Source organism: Corvus kubaryi, unplaced genomic scaffold (assembly GCF_017639235.1).
Source record: "Corvus kubaryi isolate FWS band 111438036 unplaced genomic scaffold, C.kubaryi_AGA036_p1.0 split1-65, whole genome shotgun sequence".
Taxonomy (NCBI): domain Eukaryota; kingdom Metazoa; phylum Chordata; class Aves; order Passeriformes; family Corvidae; genus Corvus; species Corvus kubaryi.
Window position 1 is genome coordinate 5,155,047 of NW_024582080.1, and position 19,476 is coordinate 5,174,522.

At 34.2% G+C, this 19,476-nt stretch overlaps 1 protein-coding gene across 11 annotated transcripts in view; it reads right to left on the reverse strand.

Annotated features, from left to right (window-relative positions):
• The window catches only part of NBEA (neurobeachin), a 467,529-nt gene that overhangs the window by 246,549 nt on the left and 201,504 nt on the right, over positions 1-19,476 (reverse strand). For all 11 annotated transcript variants that reach the window (XM_042014378.1, XM_042014387.1, XM_042014386.1 and 8 more), the window contains one exon: positions 3,449-3,510. In XM_042014378.1, coding sequence (XP_041870312.1) covers positions 3,449-3,510 — 62 coding nt within the window. The remainder of the gene's footprint in view (positions 1-3,448; positions 3,511-19,476) is intronic.

Sequence of the window (19,476 nt, forward strand, 5' to 3'; positions counted from 1 at the left end):
TTGTCAAACATAACACATCTTCATCAATTTTATGTTAAAATAGCCTAAATCCAAATAGAAGTGCCTATTTTAGGAAAAGTGAAAATCATTACATGTTTATTATCAATTATCTAGAAAAAATTTTTTCAAGTATTTGGATGTGTGATTATGGTTTATATAAGAAATACAGAAAACAAAGCCTTCAAATTAACCCAAATTTTAATCTAGTGCAGTAAGTGATACTAGGAAAGAGATATAATACAAGTCACAGTACAAGAAAGATTCTGAAAACACAGAGTAGTGCTTTTTGTTCTTCCCCAAACCTACAAATGATGTACCATTCATACAGGAGTTCCTTTAAAACTTAAAATGTATTTTTCACAGAAACTCCAAATTCCTTTGGGGAAAGGCTTGATTGCATATCCCTCAGAGCCTAAAAGGCTGCCCATATGAACTGAATTATCCATGACATGTACCTTCAGACATTTGTAATGTGATATTTCATGTAAATTTAGACCATACCTTGGATGTGAGCCGCTGGCAATGTTGATTTTATTCAGGAGCTCAGATAAGAAAAAAAACTCTGACATCCTTGCTAATCTGTAGTAGTTAACATGGAATTTCCAACATAAAAAGCATAAAAGCATCTAATTTGCTGTAGCAAATGAAAGGAAAACAAACTTTGCATTTCCCTTTCCTTTTCAATGTCTAAAGTTACTCTATTCTGTGCAAACAAAATTTTACTTTTCAAAGGTTTTTATTATTGTCATCCATCTTTTGAGTGACACATTTCAAACTTCCCTACATAATCTGTAAAATGTCATTCAATTCGAATATATGAAGGATTTACCCATGTTAGGAGGAAAAGCCCTATTTACACTGGGCTTATTAAAAACCCACAAACTATATACCTTATATAGTCTTTCCAGTCCATTTTGCTCAATTTGTCATATGGAAAAACTCAGGTAGCACTATCTCTTCTTTTTATAGAGATGAGCTATCCTCATTTGCTGCGGACAACATCTCCTACGATCCTAATTCCAAGTTCTGATAACATTAGTCTAGATTAGGATATTTGCCTGTCATTCTCTTCTTCTAGCCATCTTATGTATTAGTATTTTTATGGCATTTACCTCATGTTTTCTTTTGACAGTTTTAAAATGGAAATAGCAAAAAAAAAAAAAATAACAACAACATTTTCCCTGGAGATGAATGGAACTACAGACTGGTTCGTTTACACCTATAGGATAAACCACAATATTCTGTGGAGATGCAACTGTTCAGAAGAAATACCCCAGGAGTCAGGAAGGTGAGGGGAGGGGACTGCAATTTGCACCACTACGGCCCCCTGTTGACCAGTTCCTGTAGAAACAATTACCATGACTCCCCCAGCAAACACTACAGCGTTAGCTCTTGAAGTACTTACTAATAAATGGACATCCAGAGACAAAATCTTCCTTATTTAGAAGACAAGGAAACAACCCTGAAGTATCGGATGGAGTAGAAAAACTAAGAGCTTGCAATTTCCCTAAGTAATTAGGTAGAAGAAAAATAGTTCTTTCAAGCAAACACTGAAGAAAATAAGTAAATGTTTGAAGCTTTAAAATGATCAGGCTCTTCATGTTATTCCAGGTATAAAGCGAATCTTATTTTTAAAATACTTTGAAATAAAACCCAATATGTATAGTAGTCATAAAAATAAATTGATTTTTGCTGCATTTGTTACATAGCTTTACTGAGATGTCTGAAGAAAGAGCATCACAGAAAGAGCTTAAATTTCTCTCTCTTCCTTTCAATCAATATTTGAGGCAAAGTTTCATCTCTAGGGCCCTTAATGGCAGGAATTCCTGGAGCCAGCAAATGAGTAATGTTAAACCTATGATTAGATGATGAGGCCATCAAAGACACTAGACCCTAATGCTACATTCCACTTTATTCCTGAGAACTGCAGTAAAACCAAGGGCTAGGGAAGAAAGGACTGTTAGTTATTCCTTCCCTCAAAAAAATGTTTCAAGAGCTGCTAAAAAAAAAAAAAAGAAAGAAAAAAAGTTGTATGACATGAACATAGAGCTCAAAAGCCTTAATGGACCTTTCGGAATTTTCTTGGAACCCAGGACTTCACCATTAGGTAACAAATTTTTCAAGTGCCCTGCTAGAGATGGTTTGAAGTTGAAATCCCACTGAGGATTCCTGCCAGGGATGTATTTTTCTTTTACTTTTCCCTAACTGATATCCCTCTAAAAGAGGAAGAAAAAAAAGGAAGAGGGAAAAAAAAAAAAAAAGGAAAACACAATTTAATGATTTCCTTATGACACAAGCTTGAAGAAATGCAACCTACAGATGGGCAAGGTAAGTTGGAACACCCTCCCCCAAAACCAGTTGTAGATGTTTATTATTTTCAGACAGATTCCTCAAAAGTATATCTTAATTTCAATTGTCCCTAGAAACTCATTTGTTTTCAGTATATTTTTGGTGTATGCTGTTAATGTGCAACAGTGAATGTTTAAGAAAAGCTACAAACAAGTAATTTTCTTTGAAAATTTTATAATAAGTTAACCTAGGCATTTTATATACTAACTTGCTTTGAGTTGAATTGGTATTATAATGCTGTGGGGAACCTGGTTAATGAAAGGTTGTTACAAGTTTTTAGAGAAATATAAAACCTTGTAAACTTATTTGGATTTGTTGGGCCATCATATTTTTCTTACATATTACAAAATGAACAAAGTTCTAAAATGTTCGCTGATAACTTCTTACCAGTAAAGGGTTATATATACAAAATTAGCCAGTAACACTTCTATCAAAACAAGTAATATGAAAATTGAGATGTAAATAATCCAAACAGTACGAGAAATTATTTAAGCTTTGAGTATTTTATTTGTGAAAGCATTTCAAAACACTAATTAATTTAAATTTCTGAGAAACCCATTACTGCTGTGTTAAAACTCCAATAATTAACCACAGAATTTTTTATATAGGAATATTCTGCTTCTGCCAGTTCTTGAGGACTACCTAAACCAGTTTCCTCTGCTTTTTATATACTGACAGTTACGTAAAATATTCAATGTTATGTCATTTATATCAAAAGTAGTAAAGTCAGCACAAAGTAAAGTTTTAAAAAATCACTAATTCAAAGACAGATTTCAACATAAAATTATGAACACAGTATCCTATTTACATATTCTAAGTAAGAATGGGCTTGAGAGTTCATACACAGAGAAAATGCATAATGTGCATCCACACACTTTTAGAACACAAATGCAAATATACCTTGTATACCCTGTGAATATAGAAAAACTATGGAATGTATATTTTAAAAAAATCTACAATTTATATATTACCAGAAGAAAGTAATTTGCAATTTTTTATAATGACATGGAAGAATGAAACAAACTGCCAGATACAATTCTTAGGCTGGCAGTGATCAATGCAAGGAAATTAATACAAACAAAACCAGACAATGTCTTACCTGTGAACAAAGCAGCATAACCAATTCAACCACTGAAGTACTCGACTTCATACAAACAAGACCTGCAATAAACAGTCAAAAATTAATTTAAAAGATTGGTGATATTTTGCTGTTATAGCTCCATGGTTCCAGAAATCCATAAAATATATAAAAGGTATATTTTTTATAACTCAAACAGATTAAAACAAGTTTCAAGCAAAATTAACTGAGAACTTCAGATTCTTCAAGAGCATTTAAATGTTCAAAAGAATCACCTGGAATAATCTACACCAGTTCAGGACAAAATGTTTTCTAATTATTTTTTGGCATTTATCTTAGTTATTTAAATAAATAAATATTGGTATAATCCAAAGCAATTTAATGTATGATAAACATAAGTTAATAGCTTTTGAATATTAAATCATGTAAATTCTTAAAAATAAAGTGGTCAGTTAATAACAGGTAAAGAATAAAGCCTCTGCGTAGAAATTATTTTAATTTTCATCTGGTAATTGATTATCCTGTAATTGAAAGCTTGAGTATTAATGAAAGAGACATTCATGTGAAATCTTATTTTTATTAAAATCGTAACCCTATCATTTGTAGGGCATGTTTCTTAAAACAAACCTTGAATTATGTAGTCTAACTGTTAACTCATTGTTTTGTACTTAATTTAAATAATAAATACCTAATAACATTGTCACTATTGCAAATACTTGTTTGCATCTTTGGAAATGCAAATTTACTCTCTGAGAGAAGGATGTCATATCTAAGTATTTTAAAGATGCATTGTAAGGACACTTGGAGGAAATTTGACTTCTACTGTCGATTTTATATGTGCTAGCTTCTGTTATCTAAAACCATATAGACATAGATATGATGCTTTAGGGCATGGAACCACTTTGGCTGCATTATAAAAAACAATAATTTCACAAATAAGCTTACCAGTAAGGACTAAATAGGAGGCTGGAAAGCAAATTGATGTGCTTTAAGAAGGCTTCTACAAACAATGATTAGAGACAAAAGCACTCCTACACAATAGCATGTGTATTTATTTCGGGTAGTGGATAAATACTCTTTTGTGCCCATTTTGCTAACAACCCCATCCTTATTGTACAGCAACACAGAACAAGCTGTAAGGAGCCACTAGGCTTCCATTCTATCAGATATAGGGGCAGACAGTTAATGAAATAAGAGGCAGATGTGCAAAGCTCATTTAGGGAGACAATTGCTGTAATTGATCAGCTATTCTCATGCTCAAGTGCTAGAGAATCAGAAAGATTAATGAGATACTTATCACCTGCAGGCTACCTCCACTGTTTGAAAGCTGACAAAGAAAATCCAAACAGAAGACTGAACTCTACAGTTAAGCCAATGCAGGTAGCACAGGACACATCAAATATTTCATCATAGAATGTTGTCTCTTTCATTATGAATTCACTTCATATTCTGTAAAACTAAAAATAACCAAACTGTTCTGTCACACATTCACATCATCTTTTAAAATCACACCTCAGGTGTACTAAAACATGACTAAGGCAAAATAATGCCCTTGAAAACCCATCCCCATGCTGAAATCTTTTAAATTTGAACGTATTTTTACTTCTGATTTTACATCAAAAGAACAAATGTATCCAGAATAAGCACCATACACAGTTATGAAAAAGAAACCAACTAAATTACATAAAAGTGATTATGCATCAGCAGTAATGTCTTTGTATCTGCACCAGCTTTTCAAAAAGAAAACTTGATGTAAAATATATGCTTTAAAGAGAAACCCATAATGAATATTTTCGGGCTTAATTAATTAAATTAAATTAATTAAGGAAGTTCTTAACTTTCAAAGACAGTTGAAGATTCTTATGCTACCTGTGCAGCTTCAAACAATATGAAAAAATTTTGAAGTGCGGACTGAAACAAACACACCTAAAATGGCACAAAGCTAGGAAAAATACTCATAATTATCATCCAGATAACAATGATGATCTAGTCCTAATAACACAAAGCTGCAGACATGACAAAACAGACTCTGTTTGAAGGAAGTCATAATTACTTAGATCAAGATTATCTATTTACAATAAGAATTTTTACACACTCTAACTTTTCAATAGCTTGATAATTATATGGGTCTAAGTAAAGTGGTCATCTGACCTAAAATTGATGTGTTTTCACTATTCCTCAGGACATACCTTGATAACTTTTGTATATCGCATCTAATCAACTGCAAGCTTGGATATAGCATACTAGCATTGGAAAGGAGAATCAAACTGATTTTGGTGAAATTCAGAAAGAGAAAGAGAAGGATACAGAAATGACATCTGGTTAGCACATCAGCAGGCCCATTAGTTGTAACTAGCTCTTTAATTGCCTGCTGATGAAACAACCCATTGGTAATAGCCATTAACACCTCTCATAACCACTAGTATTAAAAGAGGCTGGTTTCCATGTCCAAAAGAAACAAATAATTATCTTAGAGACTGTAGCACTTTTCTCATATGAAAATACAGAGAGAGAGAGGAAAGTCTCATTAAAGAAGGTCATAGTGTCAATGATGTTTGTCTCAGTCTACTGCAGAAATTAAGTGTGCAGCACTCTACTTATAAATAAGCAGAATTGGGAGTAGCCCAGACAGAAAATGGGGAATCCTATGCACCTTGATGGGTAGTAAGAAGGAAATAGAAGTACTTTTGTTCACTTTTGAGTATTCATATCATACATTCCTTGAAGTAAAACAGAATACAGAAATGCAAAACACTCAGCAGGGCAGCCATTTCGCTTAAAAAATTTCTTACGTATCAGCCTCCTAATCCTACTTCAGGGACTCCTTCCACCCAAACCACGAGGGAAAGTGTGTGCCCTCCATTATATGCTCCATTTCCTCCCTCCTAGCTGCCAAGGGCTCTATTGTGCTTCTTCCCATTTTCACTTCTTCCTGATTGAGCGTTAAGATTTGAAATAAATAACGATTTTTTTCCTGTTACGCAAAACACAATTAATCTTCAAAATCTACTGTCAAGAGCTGTTGTGCAGTCAATAGTAGAGAATGATAAAAACAGATCAGACCTAATGGAGGACAGATCCATTTCTGCCTATTAGGAAAAACTGTCAGAATGCAATCTCTGGTTGCATTACAAAGATCCCACATCATCAAATCTGCAGGAGCAAGTTTAGGAAGAACCACAGTCATTGTCCTATTTAACTTTTCCTTCCTAGACCAGAAAAAAAAGATCATTTTATTACTCTTTCAGTTTCTAAATTTGCACCCTCCTCTCTTCTAGGAGACCAAATTGTGTGAATTCACTCATTTCTTTTGGCATTGCACAGGAAAAAAAAAAATAATTTCCCTCAGTACGCAGTCTATATCCTGACAGACAAAAATTAAAAGAGGTGTAGAAAAGTTCTCCTTCTATTTTCCAGACAGAAGACACAAACTCGTTGAGGTATCTTCATAAAATTAAAAATAGAATTTGTAGCACGAGTCAGAATAAATAACAATTTTCTTATAGATTTTCTAAGTTCCAAATGCATTAACAACTGTATTTCTTCTTCCTCTTTACTGTTTTGCAGGATTCAATAGAGATTTTTAGTGTGTGCAAAATTTTATTAGTTTTAACATGAGGAAAAAAAGATAACAAGCTTTGAAAAATAATGGCTTCTCTGATTGAAGAGAGCACACAAATCTATTTTCAGTTCTCTTCCCCCTCCTTAACTCTAACAGGAAAAAGTATTTGCCACTCAAACTAAAACTGTTGCCTGCATTCTTCAGCTGCAGATAAGTTCTTCCTATACCATCTGTATCAAATGCCATTAAGGAAGCTAATGTAATTACTAAAATACAAGTGGATATTTCCTGTGTACAGCAAGGTTAAAAAGGTCACTGTTGAACTGAATGGAGTATGTGGTTTTTACATTTGCTGTTCTTAGTACTTTTCTTCATGGTCTATTCTCAGTCCATTAAATATAGCCATCAAAATTCAGCAATTTGATGGCAACAATGACCACATATATGGATGCAAAAACTGGGAGCATCAAGTGCATGACCTTGGCTAATCTGGAATAAATGATGTATGCCTGGCAATTATCTTGAAATGCTCTGGTTTACTTGACTTCTATTTCAGTGTTCTTCTGTTGGCTCAAAGATATGCTAATTATTTCTTTTCACTATGACTTATTAATGTCTAAAAAAAGATTAATTTCAACTATACTGTTTTAGTCATGCCTGTGGCATTAATGAAGTCATGGGTTCAAAACCTCCAAGTCACCATGCCGAACTAGTCAGTGTGAATTTCCATTTTGAAGAAATATAATGTAGGCTGATAACATCAATTTAAAAAAAAAAAATCCTTATGAAATAAGATCATGGTTTTGAACTTCTTTTTATTATTATTAATACAATGTGTGTATGAGTCCAACTGAATACCACCACAATTTCATCTGGTATTTATCAAGGTTTGGCTGCATTTTCTTTCAATGATTTTACTTTGTGTCAACTTAAACCCTTATTGGAACTGGAATCAATTGTAATACTAGCAAAAACAAAAGTTAAATGTTTTTATAGCTCATGTTCGACTTAGAAAAAAAGATGCAATTAACAAAACTTTAGGGCCTGCAGAAATCTTCCACTCAATTATAGCTTCTGCTTATCTGAAAAATCTCAGGTATGGCTAAGTAAAATGCTTGAGAAAGTTTAATCCATTTAACCCAGTTCAGAAAGAAAACTTGTTCTTTATTACTCCTCTACAGCATGTCATCAAAACTACAGAAACATTATATAGTAAAAGATGCTTATGAAAAACTACACACATGCTATGACATCCATTATTTTAGTAACATGTGAAAAGTGTGTAAAATGTACCTAGAGATGAACAAAACAACCTAAAACTAGATAAAAAAAAAAATCACAAATCACTATAATTCTCTGTTGTAACTTTTATTTTTGTAAGGTAAGCTACTTTCTATTACCTAGTGATAGTCTTCCATGTACTTTAAACAAAACTGTATTGTTTCAAATTGTTCACTATAATGATGGGTGATTCATACTGTGATATCTCTTCCTATAACCCTCAGTGATTTCTGTGCCATGAGACAGAGTAGGAATTTTCTACCAGTAATTACCACTCACAAATTGGGTTTTCATTTTTGATAGACTATTCCCTTATACTTTGTTCAGCATTTGTTAGGAGTGGCACAACAAAGTTTCAAGGACATTTCTCACCGTGAACAAAAACTAAAGCACATTTTGGCTGTGAAAGTACTAGGAAAAAAGTGATGGTGATATTTTGGTTGGAAATGTGAGTTTTCCTTAATATTTATTTGTTCTTTCTAACCCTCTTTCTTCTGCCAGCAAAATCTGGCAAATGATTTTTTGAAATATATTTCTAAATCCAACTTTTATTCAAAGAAATAACCTTAGGACTTCTTTTTTGACCAAAAAAGTTATTTGGATAATTTAAATCTACATTATTCTCTCTCTTCCATAGGCTGTCACTCAGAGAAAATTAGATTCAAATTAACGTTTTTCATCAATTATCAAGTTGCTGGTGAGTTCCCTACAGATCAGAAAGGAGAGAGTATGGAGAGAAAATAGAAGATTGGTGAAAAATTTGAAAGTAAATGCTAAGTATGCGAAACTTAAACTGAAACAACAGATGTTCTCATTCCAAACCATGCAATTATTAGGGGGAAAAAAGGACATATATTAAACAGAATGCAAATTTTTGCAAGATTACAGTCAAAATTGGTTTTAGAACCATACATATGTCACATATTTTCTAGGCATTTAAATTACACTAACAGTCTTAATTTACGAAAAACAAAGGCTGGGAAATATTCAGGATTCGCAGAAACTCTGCAGATGGAAAACCACAGCCATGTTGCAAAATAATTACAACTTTGCTTTTACTAGATGAAAGAAAACACTATTTCAAAGAACGTAACTCGCTAAAGTAACAAAGTCAGGGTTATGGATTTAACAATCCCTTCAGCAGCCTTGACTGACATTACCACCAACTCTAGGGACCATGAAGGATGGCTGTATTACTACTCCAGACCATTCTTTGTATGGGAAAATCTCCTTTACAGAACAGAAGAGCGACACGGAAAAATACAGCGAATGTGAATTTGACGCAACCCTTTTTAGTTGATCAAGACAGTTACAATTCTTAAAGGATGTTTTTTTATGGTGAAAGACACAAGCAATATAAGCAATATTCTTCTTATCTGCTACTTGGAAATCTAGGAAAGGTATCATCCAGATTATCAAATGGAATACCTTTAATATTTTATCATAAATCTTTAGAACTGACATCTTAAGATAAACACCTCAAAGAAACAGTGATAGGTCAACAAAACACCCCAGATTTTAATCTGTTCAAACCCAACACAAATGGCTGATCTCTTTTAGACAGATTTGTAAAATAAAACAGATCTTAATAATGGGATAATATTTAAAAGAGTAAGAATGGTATGTAATAGTTTCTTAAATTATTTTATTTAAATAAGAAAACCTAAGCTTCTTTACCACTGCCCTTACTAAAAAGGAATCTAAATGTGGGCTGTAAAACATCCAGATGGAATCGCAGAATGGCAAAAACCCATGAGAGTGTACCCACAGAGAAGGGATTTATTACAATGCATACATGATTTAGTTTTTAAAATTACAGACTTTCATACTGTAATCCCATGAGCTGTAATGATATTGACAAAACTGTCGCTAGTGCCACACTACTCTGAAGAGTCCAGCCTTATGCTAACCTGTGGACAATTTTCCTTTAGTGTAATGGGATGCAAAATTCTCATTCATCACATGAGAAGGACACCACTTTATCTATAAAATAAAAACCACTACCACTATTCAGTTTAATATGCCAGAGAAGATTTTCAAAACTGACGCAGTTTTCCATTTAATGCCTGTGGTAATTTTTTATTTAGCCAGTGCTCCATCGGGATTTACTCAATATATGCATTTGTGTTTCACTGTTATTCTCTTAAAACAGTATTTCTTTGGACAGAACTCATTCCAAATATCTTCCAAATCTTTCCAAATATCATGATGTAGTGAAATAATTTGCTTATCCAACTTCTATAACAGAACAGATCTAAAATGTACATCAATCTAGCACATATCGATTGAGAAATTGTTCTAATCAGAATTAACAACACAAAAACAAGAACACAAAAATATTCCTTTTATATAAAAGAATTCAACACAAATATTAATTACAAAAACCCAATTCCCTGTTAAATTTAAGTGAAGCAGATTTTTTTTTTTAATGGTGTGACACATATTTACAAAAATTTAATTTCTAAAATAAATGTATTTTCTCCTCTTCTGAAGTCCTCTTCTAGACTACAGGTAAAAACACCAAAGTAGTGATCACACTGCACTGAAGCTGATCAAACTAAAATATCTCTAATCTTGAAAATGTCTGTAAAATGGAATTATTGCTTTTCTGTTAAAATGTACTGCGTTTTCAGGTAGACTTGAGCAAGTCATAAACATTTTATTTCAGCAGAAGCCCGGAAAACATGCACAATTACAGGCTCTAGAAAATAATAATAATAAAAAAATTATTTATCTAGAAAGAATCTCAATGAAAAGCATTCCATTTTTTCCCTCCAAAACGAAAAGTCTACTGTGAAAATTCCAATATTATCCTGAAAGTTTTCTGATTTCCCTCTTTATACTAAGATATCATTCAAATAAGTGGCTCAGAATTTTCATTAAACTTCTGCCACAGCTGCTGCCAGGGATATTTTATGTCAATGGAAGAAGTAAGAAAAAAATTAATCGATGAAGACATATAAAAAAATTAATTTAAACTGTGACAATTTTAAATATTTTTCAAGTTTTGTCGTGTGGTATTTTCCTGTCATTCTTTTCCTGAAAAAGTTGACAGTTTTGTAATTAAATTTGTAGAAAAATTACTAAATGAAAACAAGTGATACCAAAGAAGTTGCCACATACTCAATACATGGAAAAAAGAGATTTTATGTCCTACTGATCCCTCACAGGTCTCATACTTAAATGAAGAAACATCTACCTCTCCTTTCTCTTTTTTTCCTCAGTCCTTCACCTCCTCTCAAATCTGTGTTAGAAGAAACACATCTTGGAATTATTTCCTCAGTAATGAATTATTTTCCAAGAACTATACAAGCGGAAATAAAGACATTCATTTCACTCACTAACACAAGCAAATGTTTATACTTTATACCTTCACTACAACAATGGTGCTTTCTCCTCATCTCAAGAACCTTTTCCAAGTCTTTCTAAAGTTGTCAAAAGGGACATCCTGGAAAAGATACATCAGAGGTATGACCCCAAATAAGTCTCTAGAATATCAGGATTTCCCTGAAGAGGCATTACTCAATGTTTTATTTTCTTCAGGCATGAAGTTTTATTTCTACTGAAATTTATCAACTTTTTCTTAGCTTCAGTCTATAGCTTATTACTATTTGATGCCCTATTTTATGAGCTTATTCCTTTTTGTTTCTCTCTTCTTTTTGTAAACATAGGAATTACTTTTTGTTTTCTTCTTTCTATTATTTCCTTCTAGTTCTTTGTTACATTCTTTCCTATTATTAGGGGAGAATTATCATCATGGCATGACAAAACTGAAATATGTGCCTGGTGAATGACAAAAAAATGGTGGTAAGAAAAAGTTAAGCTGCACAGAAATAAAACCACTTACTCTATACTGATCCTCCTTACTTCCTTATATTTCTTTTCTTTAGCAACAATGGGGCCACACTGAATGAACCAGTGCAGCTACAAATAGGAAGTACAACAAAACCTCACTGAGCTCATGCAGCCTCCTAGATTTCTGAGGCCAAGACGACAATTATTTTAAGCAGGGTGATCTCCTGAGTAGCAAAACTAATTTTTTGTATAAAGATAAATGTTTCCTGAGAATTTGATAACAATGAAAAAAAACCCCTCCCTTTTCAAGCTGAACTTTGCTGACCTTAGTTGGCAGCTATCAGATCTTGCTTCTATCCTGAAGCCCTACTGACAAATGATAATCATTCTGAAACAGTGCCTCTCAAAACACAAAAACCTACCACAGTCATAGATCTCTAGAAATAACTTGTATTTCTTGTGTTTCAGTTTTCTTTATTTACTTGACAGTAACATTGTTATGGACTCTCCCTAGACCTGCTTTGACATCACTTTGCCATCTTAATTTGACATATCACAACTGTCTCTGTTGTCTGACAAGTTCTTTCAGCATGAGGGTTTCTCATTGCAAGAAAATCTCCACAGACAAGAAGTATAAAAAGACTGAATCATAAAATTCCACACACCATCAGACAAAAATATGACATAAGAGAATAGATGTTTAGCAGATCTCAGGATCTTTTTTTGAAGGAGGTAAAATTTAACATAAAGTTGCACTGAACACAGTAAAGATATAGTATCTTAGTTCTTGCAAAAATAAACCCAGGTATGTAGGGAGTCTGTTAACATCTAGGTAAATCAAGCTAGATGGTTCATTAATGTTTATACTATAAGTAACACTATTTTTCTATCAAAAAAGGCTCTAAAAATGGGTATACTTTTATCATTCAAGTGTAGTAGTTTCTCAAGTTAATTAAGACTACAGTTTTTGTGCAATATTCTTTTTTTAAGCCTTGAAGGCATGGAAACAAGCAAATCTATATCCAACGGGATGAACTGAAGAAGTGCCTTTAAATGATCAGGACCAGTAAGGAAATTCGGTAAACTTGGTCACTAATTAAAATGTTTCAGTCTGGGTCATAAGAACAGGTAATAAGCAGAGAGAAAATTAAGGAATATATAAGGAAAAACTGTGACCAGCCCTAATGAGATTAATTTTGTAAAGAACCTGATCACAGAACTCAGACTACATGGAAAAGGATTATTTTACTATGTCTCATGAGAAATGCATCTTTCAGGGCAATATCTGATACAGAGATGTTATTTGCACCCTATAGATTACCAGAGTCGGGTAGTTCTCTGGAAAACACTGCCGGTGTAATAAAGTAGATTGATTCAGTTTTTAAGCCTTTAGAGGACAAGGGCTGGGGCAAATACCAGCCTAACTGTTTCAAGTCCAAAATCAGGCAGAGTCCCCTGCTGAGTTCTGAATGATGAATTAAGTGGAATAAGAACCAGAGAACCTCTGCCTGTGGAGAGCTTCAGTCACAGCATGAACATCCTGTAGATACTGAATACCTTTTTGGCATACCACCTCGTTTTTCTTTGGACCTGGACAGTAGAGGAGAAAATAATAAGGGGGAAAAAGGTGGCTGTTCTAAAACAAAAATATTGTGCAACTCAGTCCAGTGTTAACATTCAGCACTGCTGTATACCTGATATGATGAGTCCACCTACAGGCTGTGTTACAGCAGTGCCTGCACATGTTAAGACCTTTCTCCAGAATCTTTTAAAAAATATTGCCTTGAAATATCTTTAAATAGCTCTCTTGCTACTTTTTTTTTTTTTTTTTTGGTAGTAGTTTAGTAGGAAAACTCACTAAAAAACGTATTTTCGAGTAAAGCTGAAAGTTAAAGCAAGAAGAAAGACAGAAACTGGATGCTATTACAACAAAGATGGACTATCAAGGAGGGTATCAGGGAGATGGACATCAGGGAGGGTATTTTTCTATAATCCTAAGTCTAAAAGACCAGTCCTTTCTAGGCATTTTGGCTTGCAACCGGAATACAGGCTACTAGCTTGAGAAAGAAAGTGGCTGTGACAAAGTGGCTAATACTCTGAAGTAAGTGAGACCAAAGGATTACAAATAACCAACTCCTTTCTTAATCTTTAAAGGCTCCAGTATTTTGTGCATCTCCTTATGTGCATTAAAACAACAGCAATTGGTACTCTTTGGTTCCTAATAATAAAAGTTTTATAAAAGCACTTTCAACAGTAATTTAGTAACCTCAAACATCTAGTGGCTTCTACATTTTCAAGGATAACTTTCAGAGTTTCTTTCCAGCAAACCTGACTACTTAGCACTGTTACCAGCTTTTGCTTTCCTGAAGGCATGTATTTATTATTAATATTTTACATCTGCATTCTCCTAACTAAACTTTATAATTAGTCTCACAATTTCAGTAATTTTTTTCTCCATTGTCAAAGCAACAGAAGAACCCAAATTTCTGTCTAATGGGAACTCCTCACATTTTGGGTTGTAAAGACATCTTGATTATTAATCAATGCAATAATGATAATATAATCAACGACACATAATCTGAGTGCCAACAATTTCTACCCTTAAGTTACACTGGGACCACACAAGTCAGAGACAGAGGAGAGGGCATGAGCAGTTAACCTCTGTTCCATAGTCCAATACATCTTAGTAAGTGTCCAACTCATTAGACAGGGATAGAGTGGCTCATATGTGTAATTAATTATTGGCAGGTTTACTTTCAAAAAGGTGCCAGATGCTATGCATTTCCTAGTTGCTATCTGGATCTCTGATCTATAATGTTTCCTGCCATGTTAAACATCTGTTCAGAACATACTTCTGCACACAGGAACTTCAGTAAATCAAGAGTTAAATCAAAATCAAATGAATGTGTATCCTCTTTCTGGTATTTATAATGATATCCCTTTAAAGATGTCATAAAGGAATATTATGTGAAAGAAAAATGTTCTGTAACTTGTGTTGGGGTCATTATAGTTTGAAGATTTCAATGTGGATAAATAATAGAGACTTCTTTTGTGGTACCTGCTCTTCAGTTCTCTGAATTGGCATCTGTCTTGTCACTAGTAGCACACTAAAAAAACTTTGGAAGTTGCAAAGCTTTGAACCTCGACTCTCTGGAGTAGTTGTAAATAAATAGGTAGATTTGAATATACATTTAGCCCTTCAGCATTTCTTTGTTCCCACCATACAGACTTCTGGAAAACTGGTGTTGTTTTCTGTCTCCATGTGTACCTGACTCATTGATGTTTTTAGTAAAATCCATGATCAGCCCCAAAGTGTGTGCAGAAACATGAGTACACTGTGGAGCCTTTCAGTAAGATACTATGAGCTAATCATACCAACCATAGACCGGGAATTTCTTAAAACAAATTTCTGACATGTCTATAAATAGCAGTTTGAAATTCATGAACTTTATATTTTTCCTGCTTATGAATGGATTACAACATGTGCAGGCAGGTTTTCAATCAGTGGCAGGATTTTAAATTATATCTATTGGAGGATTTCATGCCCTGTTTCAAAATGACCTATGGCTTTCTTCATGGTAAAATCCTAATCTCGCAAATTCCTTGCAGAAATTCTTGAAGTAAAAAAGGAAAGCACAAACTAACTTACTGAAGAAAAGAATTATCTGTAAATCATTATTATTCCAGCCTCATTATCTAATCAGGGGTTAATTTCAGACAGGAGTGAAATTCTTCTGGGATCTTTTTGCAAGTCTTTATAGTGAAGATAAAAAGAAATCTATAAATAGGAATCCTACCACAAACTCAGGAAAACTGTCTTACAGAGGACTGGGTCAGGAAATTCACTGGATTTAACTACACAGTGCTAAACATGCAGCATCACCTCTCCTAGACAGAGAAGAAGGTCCTAGACAGAGAAGAAGGTACACTTAGACATCCAGGGCACATGGAAGGAAGGAGTGGGATGTGGCACGGCAGAGAAGAAGTACATTACGAACTTAGCCTTGCAAATCAATTCAGAGTTCCTGACCCAGTACAAACCAAATAATCCATAAGGTTCCTCATCCTTACTGAGCAGAGTGACCATGTCCAGTGAGATACCTATTGAAAATGACACTGCCCTGACCTCTCCACAGAAAGTTTTAACATTCACCTTGATTTCTAACATGGATGCCCCGATGTCTAATAGGGCTGAGTTCCTACTGCTCCCTCAGTCCTGCTTTATCAATTGCTTTCCTGCTCCTTATGCTGCAATACCTATAGTGTTGTATGGATACCATATATTACACATCTATTACAAAAGAATTGGGTGCAATTATTTTGAGTTACTGTTCAGTTCTCCCTTCCTTTACTAAACAATGATGGCATATCTCATACAACAGCGCAGAGCAAATATTGAAGGTAAGAAACACACCCTAACCCAAAAGAGGGTATCTTTTTTCTAAACAGATATTTCTATTTGGGAATACTGTGTAAAAATAGCATCTTTTAAGCAACCTCTGTTAAACTGTCTGAAACTGGCCAACATATTAAAAAACTATCAAGGGACTGAAAGGCTGATCCTCCTCAGCCAGTGGAGGCTGAACATAAGTTTCATGTTCTCAAAAAAATCAGATTAAAGTACATATAAAGCTATGAAGTCATATAATTGCAAGAGCTCTCTGAAATCTGAGACCAAACTATAGCTGGCAGGAGTCTTACATGAGGCTTCCGTGAAAAGACAAACTTCATTATGCAGACAAAGGAGAAAATATCTCATACTAAAATGGGCTTCAAGGGAATGATTAAAGAACTTCTTATATAAAAAAATGAAAATCAATTAGTATATATACACACATGACCACATATATAAAAAATTCAGAAGAAAGGCTTATTTCACAGTGATATAAGCACTATCTTTGATGCCTAAAGGAAAAATGATATATTCTTGACTGCATCTACAGTTAAGATGCAGTCAGCTGCAGAAGGAAAAAACCCCACTGTTTTCTTACTGATTTCTGCAGGTGGCTAGCTGACACTGAAGTACACCTGTCTATCACCATGTGAACAAATGCAGTCATGACAATGTTAAAACAAATTAAGGTTAATGCAGACTATCATTCCTTGCACAATGTGGCACAGAGAAAATGGCGATTCACATGCTTGAAAGTCACAAAGAAGCTTCAAAAGTATCCAGAAAATACGTGACATTTTTCCTCTTGAGAAGCTGGATTGAAGACGATATTTAAAAAAAAAATGAAAATAATCATAATGACTACAAGTAATATCAATTGCAATAATTGTAAGCTCTATTAAAGTTTTCCAATTATATTTACCCTAATTAGGAATTCTGTTGGTGGAAAGGCTACGGCATCCTGTAGTATTTAACTTCATTTTATCTCTTCTTTTTGATACATCGACCATAGAGAGCTCCTTACATTAAACTCCATGGCATTTATCTCCCATCCATCAATCACTCTTGTGCCCTGCTCTTGCTGCCTCTGCAGTGTGTGCATCTTTATTGAAGTGTTGACTATAGAACCAGATAGTAGGAGTTTTACCAAATTTGAGCACAGAAATCACATCACCTCCTCATCTATTCTTCCAAGACACTGGAAAAGTCTTTGTTGCCTCAGCGCTGAGCTAAGGGAGCCAAGCATCTCAATTATTTTGGCAATCCCTCCATTCTTTGTGTGGATTTGTCCCTCATCTCCTACCCTCTAGGATGGATCTAAGTCTATGTTCTTTGCTCCTAGGAGTTGGACTCAGCATCCAGATATGTTGAAATCTAGCTTTTTCTTGAGTTTTGGTTAGTCCAGAAAATGATTCAGCATATTTCTCCAATGCAATGCCTTCGTTTCTCATTTTGTGTATCTTCACCTAAGCACTTAGTTTTGCCAGGAACAATTCAACACTATAAAAACACTGTTAATAAAAATAGCAAAATAGGATGAACAATTGGATTACAGAAAATTCAGCACCATGAATAGCTTAAGGTTTTATTTACATGCTGTTAATTTGAGTTAATACTAATTTTAAAAGCATAACATTATTTATGTATTCCTTTCCCCTCTTAGTTGCTAGTATTTATTAATTTATTTATTTTGTTCAAAATGTTGGCTACATGCTGTCCTACAGACTAGAAGGTCAATTACTGTAGTTTTAATCAGTTGAAAGAAAGCATGCCTGGACACACAAACAAAAATATTTTGGATGCGGCAGAGTGAGATAAATGAATGAGAGAATAATATGTACAGGGAAAAAATGTTCTGCAAGAACATGCATTTTTCCACTTTATAGCATCTGTCCTCCTGAACACGGAAATACAAAGGTTCTGAAAATTCTCTAAGAGAAACACAACAGGCATGTTAAGCTCCAAAAAAGTAAACTTTCCCCAGAGAGTATAAGGGATTTCTGAGTGACCATAATATTTTAAGGAAAATGGTCGTCCTGCTTTTCCTAATACAAAATTCAGTATTCTTCAAGGAAATCAGAAACTAATTCTGCCAGTATTGGTAGATGCCACAGTGATGACACACTTGAGGTCTTAGGGAGCTTTTAAAGTAGTGTCATTTAGCACCCAAGTTCTATCTGTGGCTTCCAAAGGAATGTTTTGGACAATTTTTCAATTGTTTCAAGAAGTCTCCTGTCAAACATGATACAAAGCTAGTCCATCACCACCTCTACTGAATATTTTCATAGGGCCACGTGGTGAGTTAATGAGGAGAAACAGATTCTTCTCCTATCAGTGCAAAAACATTCTGTCATCTGACTTGAATTGTGCCTGTATCAGAAACATATCACATGTACACCGAGGAATTAATCTGAGATCCTTTGGAGAAGGGCTACCTGGCTGACCTTCTCCCCAGTTAATGACATAGCAAAGTAAAAGCATCGGTGAAGTTTCTTTGGTACCTCACTCGAGAGAAGGGAAAGCATTCTATGTGACTGTGTTTCAACTGTGAGCCTACTGACACGCCAAGAATAGCTGTAGTGGAAATACTTTTATCCATCTGTGCTTGACAAAAAGAGGATATAGCTTTTCTTTCGACTATATATCAGATTACACTTGCCTGTAACATTTTCACCTAAAAGCTAGAGTGTTGTAATGCACTTTACATGGAGGGAATTTGCAGACCATATGGAAACTAGTTAGTGAAAACATATCTGTGCAAGTGTTAAATGGAACTCCACAATGAGCTCCATTGCTAAGCTCAAATATGTGACCTATACATATTGCATGTTTGTTTCCAATTAGATTCTGTACGGACAATTTTAACCTTTGCAATTTCTGTTCTCAGAGGCATTGGAAGAACCTCAGTTGACAAACCACAGCAGTGTTGGGCTGGTTCTGGTGTACTTTCTTTGAAGCTGTTTGCATTCAAATGCCAATAAGTCCTTTTTAACCCATCACTGAGGATATTTTCCACTT